Raw genomic sequence first — 6,803 nt, 5'->3', positions numbered from 1 at the left:
AGCATTTGGGCATTGATGGTTGTAATGTCAATTTATTTGATATAAATTATTGTGCTTCACCAATCACATTCCAACAGCATTAAGAAACTAGCTATTGCAATTAATTGGTTTGTTTACTCTGATATATCCGATCACCTTAAGAGTGAGTTTTGGTCTCATCTCACCAAATATGACATTTGGTAATATCTTTGGGTCCTGAAGGATGTATTGCAGTCCTGTTGATGGATGAATGTGAATATGTTTTAAACTTCTACTTACATCACATATCTTCAGCTTTAGGATTCTGTTTGTTTCCTGTAGTGATCCAAATCAAGTGCAATTATTAATTGGTAAAGTAACTATACTATAAAAAATAAACCTTCAAGGCCTCTCTCTTCAATCATAAGGCCATTTATTTAGATGTTTCCACCCATTAACGACTCTTGTATGTTTTCTGTTACCTATGTGACTGTCCTATACACTATTTGACTCTATTCCATTTCAAAAATCAATTTAATTTTAAAAAGTATCACTGCCTGACTAGGAATTTTATGCTTAAAATTGGAAGATGTTTGGCAGTGAGAATGGGGCAAATGCTCATCCCCAAAACCAGCCAATGAAAATCCTTGGACAATATCATATCATTATTACAGTCAACCATGTAAATGTGGCTCTATACAAACAAAATCATACAATTATGCATTATTTGTTTTACTTACATCATTTTACACAGTTGTTATTAACTAAGTAAAAATTTAATTTATGAACTTTTAAGGCCATTTTAGTTGAAAACAAATCATACTTTTTATAAACAAATATCATATATTGTCATATAGAGTTTTAAAATGAATGTATCATTTTTAGATGGATATATTATGTACGTATGATAGTTTTACAAAACACTTAGACTTAGTAACAAATATCAAAATATTTATTTATTTTGCTATAATATTTTAACTTGTGTGAAGTGCAACTTACATTTGAAGATGGTGCTTTCTACCCAACAATAAGTCAACAATTATACAAGGTAATCTTGGTAATACTTATTTTGTCTACAATCATTTGTACAGTTAATGTTAAATTTGTTTATTATCTAAGTAAGCACAAACGAGTGATCAGTTTTAATCTGCATTTCTTCTGTGTGCATTTGATTGTTAACCCACATAAGTCGTTATTTGCTATGAAGGTAAATAAGAAAATGCAAATACATGGTTACATAAGCTACTGATGTGACATGCATTTAGCTAACATACTGTGATGTATGCATAGAAAATAAAATTAAGGTTGAGTAAGGATTATGGCTATAAAGAAATTATTTAAAAGGCTGAGTAATAATGATGGCTATAGGAAAGAAAAAGGTTAAGTAAAGATCTTAGTTATGATGAACAAAAGTAAGGATCATGGCTTAGACACTTATGGTTTTGGTGTACAGAGTTAACGTATCTCGTCAGTTAGATAAAAGATTATTTTTTTTTAGAGGTATTCAATGTCTGAATGTCAATTCAATTATAGCTGAACTTGTCTTTCAGTTGTTAAAAAACTAAATCATATTTTTTGGGAAATTATCAATAAGAAGGTTAATTAAAAAAGAAATACATTTTATTGTACCCTGTGTTTCAACTAAATCCTTTGTTTAGGTGTATGTGACGTCTGAATGTCGATTCAATACTTTGGCTGAACTTGTCCATCATCACTCCATGCATGCCGATGGTTTGATCACCATGTTACTCTATCCAGCTCCTAAGAGAAACAAGCCTGCTGTATTTGCTCTTAGTCCAGAACCAGATGAATGGGAAGTGGACAGGACTGGTATTGTCATGAAACACAAACTTGGAGGAGGACAGTACGGAGACGTTTATGAAGCTGTCTGGAAGAGGCATAACATGACAGTAGCTGTTAAAACACTGAAAGTGAGTTTTATTTGAGATAAAAGTATTCAATTACTGTGTAGGTTGAGGAAACAAACTCAGTTTACACTATATATTTGTTGTGTTGTTTGAGCAGTAAACTAATTTTAGTTTGATGAAGTAGGTTTTGGAATTACAGTATCTATATTTTAAATTTTACCTAATTTTATATTTTTTCATTTTATAGAAGTCTTATTTGACAGTATTTCATTTTGTAAAATGAGTATACTCTCCCAAGTCAATAGTCATTCTCGCTGTGTTCCTCTAAATCAGGTGATATATTGGTTTTGTTTACTATTTTGTTTTTAAAAATTTAAGATCAACATTTTCTGTTTTCACTTTGCATTGTAGAATTAAGCTCTTAAGTTAATAAGACAAAAAGATCTAAAAATCTAATTTTTCCTTTCATGATCCGTAAATTCAAATTTGGTAGTTTACCCCTGAAATACTGAAAGCCTTTCCTTCTTAAATTTGCTTTCACACTGCCAATAAACGTGACTTTAAATTCTGAATGTCCTTGACACAATGCAGATCATGAGTAATTTTACCATAGAGTTCTCCACTCTCCCAACTTCCACTTGGTTTATTATGCATTCTTCTGGAGAATGTACATAAACTCTGTTTTCTCACAATAACCCAGACTTTCTTGTTATAATATGTATAATTTCACACTCCCAAAATTGTGCAAATTGACCTTGGTTTGTGTTTGAAGTTTTGCTAATGGTGTGTAATATTATGAACAATGAACTAACACCTACATAATTTTTAATTGTTTGAGAATGTGTATCAAATTAAATTTAGGAACTTTTGAAGATAACCTACTCATGTTTACAAATTCTACCTTAAAAAAAAGTCTCCTAAAGTTAATTTTCCTTCTGCCTCAGAATCATAGCCTACTGGCAGGTAGGGCACATGTTATAACATGTAGATTTGTTTACGCTTTTATTGATCAAGTGGCAGCCACTTGAAAATTCAAAGATATTGATCACAGCCATATGTGCAGAATTTCAAATGAGTAATCAATTTAGATAATTCTGTGCCTGAATGTAAATTTATGCAAGACACAAAGTTTTGTAGGTTTTGTTTATTACACGATTTTCCCCTTGTGAAATTTTTGGAGCTTCATACATTTTTTTATAAGCAGTTTTAGAAAGTTCAGCATGATTACTAATATTAGAGGTCATATATGGGTAATTCACAAAATGAATATATTATACAATTTTTTGTAGTAAGAAGAAAAACTTCTAGGACTGGACTCTCTTATCTTTTCAGCACTAAATCTGAAATTAACTCCAGCTCTACCTTGCATTTCTAATACTCACAAACCTAATACTGTTACAAAAATCAAAGTATTCTGTGTGTATTCACTATCAGCTAAAACAGTGTAATAGATCAAACAGTGGCTTAGTTTATATCTCAAAGATAAGTTCTATCTATACAACATAGTGTGTAGATAGAAATAGTATAGTGTATCAGCTTAGCCCATTTTTTTGTTTATTGAAAAATATTGCCACTATGTGGTGCTACAAATTAATGAATGGTACTTTTCTCCCACAAAAATAAGAAAGTTTTGTAAGTGAATGCCACTTTTTGTATTATATAACGAAATAAAAATTACTTATTCATATCCATTAATTTTGATCATCATGGTCATGTTATAATATTCGTTTTAGCTTATGAAAAATAAACTATATGATAAAACAAGGTAAACCTTTTCTCAGAGGCATCGCTAGGCACTTGCAGATGGAAGGTCTATGTCCCAAATCCCCAGTTAGGGTTATGAAAAACCAGAATAGAAAACCATGATAAATATCATACTGAAATGCCAAAAATTCTGACCCCCGAATCTTTTAAGCACCTAGCAACACCTCTGCTTTGTTTTATGCTTAAAATTATTCTATGCAATATTCCCAAAAATAAATAAAACTGCAAACAAATTTGAATACAATCTTTCTTTATGCAATTTAAAAAATATATATATATATATATATATATATACCTACTGTATCTTAAAAAATTGTTGTTCATTGTGAGAGAAAAAAATTGTCACTCTCATTATCACCATTCTATACTAATATTGAGTGTGGCTTACAAATGAAAGGTAGTTAAGTCACATTGCATAGTGGAAGCTAGGTTATTGTTAGTAAGGTTAAAATATAATTTTTTTTTTATAAAGTTCAATGAGTATTCTAAAACACGACTGCATATACTCATAAATTACATTGGATATTACGGCTGATCTTGACAAATATTTTCAGATCTAGGAGCTAGCCCAAAACTCGGGAGCCAGGCGTGCCTAACCTAACTTCTCTACTGTTTGTACCGGGAAATGAGACTACACTAGCGCCTCTATTATCCGTGATCATTGATAATCTGTGTTTTTTCTTTTCCCCAAATTTTCTCAAAATAATTGTGCCATTACAATTCTAGACAGTTTCATGTTTTAGGGAAATTATCGCCCAAAATTAATTTTGATTGCAAAAGTTCAGGTGTTGCATGATATCTGGGGTTTTCGTGCACAGGATCTGGCATGCATTCAAATCATAAGTTGGTTCGGTTTAAGCCTAGCCTTGCATCTTTTATTTTTAGCTGTTAAGACAGGAATACAAAATATTTGTAGCTTGGTTAACTTTATTTGATTAGAGATTAAAAACATAGTATACAAAAACTCACAGAATACACATTAAGATTTCACCCAACTTCAGTTGTCGTCCACTGTTATATGTTGCACGGCAGGTATCCTTTAACCATAGATGCATGTTCAGGTTGTGTTGAGGTGTCACCTAGTTACACATTCTCATCTTCCCTACAGATAATTGGTATCTTCAGTCTGTTTTAACAAAGGCTTTTTTGTAATAATTCCCATACATAGACTTGCACTAAATTATGACTTATTTTTTGCAGGTGTTGATAGAGAGCCAATACATTTCTGTGTCTATAGCAGAAAAAAAAAGTGCCAAAATTTAGGAGCTATTTAAGCTTATGTTAACAATTAAATTCAACTAAAATGGGAATAGGGAATCAAAAGAGGAAGTATTATATGAGAAAAAGTGGAATTGGACTCGTGTAACTCACAAAATTCTGAGAAGTTTAGCGTGACCAACCGACATTTGGCTTTTATTATTATGATTGTGATGACTTTTGAAATTTTTCGTGATAATGTGATTCAATGACAGTTAAAAAATTATGATTTAAAGCAAAGAACTTAAACATATTGAAAAATTTTATTTTGACTAAGTAATGGGCTAACTAGTGAGATACACTAGTGCCAATTATCTGCTGTTTCTGTTATCTGTGATTATTTGCTTTCCCCAGACCAGCACAGATAATCGAGGTACCAATGTATATTTTTTACTTTCATAGCAACAAGTGCATGCTAATGATCACATGATATCTACAACCACTTGATAGTATTGCCTGAAGTAACTGCCTTTGGTCCCATTTGAGTCTAAACATGTGCACTGATTGGTTAAATTGAGAGAAAGAAGAAAAATAAAATGACATGAAATTAGTAATACATTGTGTAACTGTAGCGCTTCATTTCTGAAAAACGTGAAATGCCGAATCTGCCATTAAAATTCTAGAAACAAAGTTTGATTTAGAACTGAAAGAATGTGAAAATAGTTCCAGATATCCAAGAGTCCAGAACTGTTCTAGATTCAAGTTCTATTTAGCACAGACCTATGCACAAATAAAAATGGGAGAAAATACTAGGTGCCACGCTGACATTTTTAGTCACCATGGTGACTTGGTGCCCAAGATTTGTCGAGGCCTGCATTAAGGTTATCCAAAAAAGAAAAACTGTAAGAAGTTATATCGATTAAAGTACTGTGTTAGGTTAAAGAAATACATAAGTACAGAAGATGTCACAAACTGTTATGAATAAAGATGATTAAATAATAGTAAGAATGCTACGGCTCAAAATAGTGTAAGGGGTAGCATATGCCCTCATTTATAGCATTGTGTTTTTAACAACTCTACATTGTAGATATAGGAGATTAGCACCTTCATGAACACACTTGATGTTATGGTATACAGTTAGCAGTTGTTTCAGTTCAAAAAATGGCTACAATGTTTAAATAGTTTCAAATACAGTATATATATATTGTTTTAACTTGTCATTATCAGATGAACTTTGTATAAAACATCAAATACATTATGTAGATGTTTAAGTGTGGAGAAGTTAAAATGTGGTTATTATGTATGTTGTGTTTACTTTCCTTGTACATCAAAGTTCAAAGTGCCATTGAAATCTGAAAAATCTTTCACAGAACTCAATGTAACTTAATCTCAAACTCCTGTAATGTTTGTATGAAGTTTTGGAAGTTTTTACATATTTTTTTAGATAATTTTACTAATATTGCACCATATGAATTGTTGGCACTTTATATGAACCATTAAGCTCAGCAGTAGATGTTAAAAAAGTGTCTTAATTTTTTCTTAAATATTTACAGGAAGATACAATGGCCTTAAAGGATTTTCTAGAGGAAGCAGCTATTATGAAAGAAATGAAACATCCAAACTTGGTCCAGCTAATTGGTATTCACATTTTCATATCCAGTTGATCCATGTTTGTCGTTTAAACACAAACTTTGTACAAAAGAACTATTGTTTATTTTGTGTAATTTCCATTGTTCAAAGACAAACTTTATAAAAGAGAACTATTGTTTATTTTGTATAATCTCCTTTGTTTAAACACAAACTTTATACAATAGAACTATTGTTTATTTTGTGTAATCTCCTTTGTTTAAACACAAACTATGTACAATAGAAATATTGTTTATTTTGTGTAATCTCCTTTGTTTAAACACAAACTTTATACAAGAGAACTATTGTTTATTTTGTATAATCTCCTTTGTTTAAACACAAACTTTATACAAGAGAACTATTGTTTATTTTGTATAATCTTTGTTTAAA

The 6,803-nt window shown here is 30.9% G+C and overlaps 1 protein-coding gene across 1 annotated transcript in view; it reads left to right on the top strand.

Annotated features, from left to right (window-relative positions):
• Window positions 1-6,803, top strand: part of LOC106461142 (tyrosine-protein kinase Abl-like) — a 58,393-nt gene that overhangs the window by 29,798 nt on the left and 21,792 nt on the right. The window contains exons 4-5 of the mRNA XM_013920937.2: window positions 1,617-1,889; window positions 6,341-6,425. Coding sequence (XP_013776391.1) covers window positions 1,617-1,889; window positions 6,341-6,425 — 358 coding nt within the window. The remainder of the gene's footprint in view (window positions 1-1,616; window positions 1,890-6,340; window positions 6,426-6,803) is intronic.

Source organism: Limulus polyphemus, unplaced genomic scaffold (genome assembly GCF_000517525.1).
Source record: "Limulus polyphemus unplaced genomic scaffold, Limulus_polyphemus-2.1.2 Scaffold904, whole genome shotgun sequence".
Taxonomy (NCBI): Eukaryota; Metazoa; Arthropoda; class Merostomata; order Xiphosura; family Limulidae; genus Limulus; species Limulus polyphemus.
This window is presented reverse-complemented; position numbering and strand designations above follow the sequence as displayed.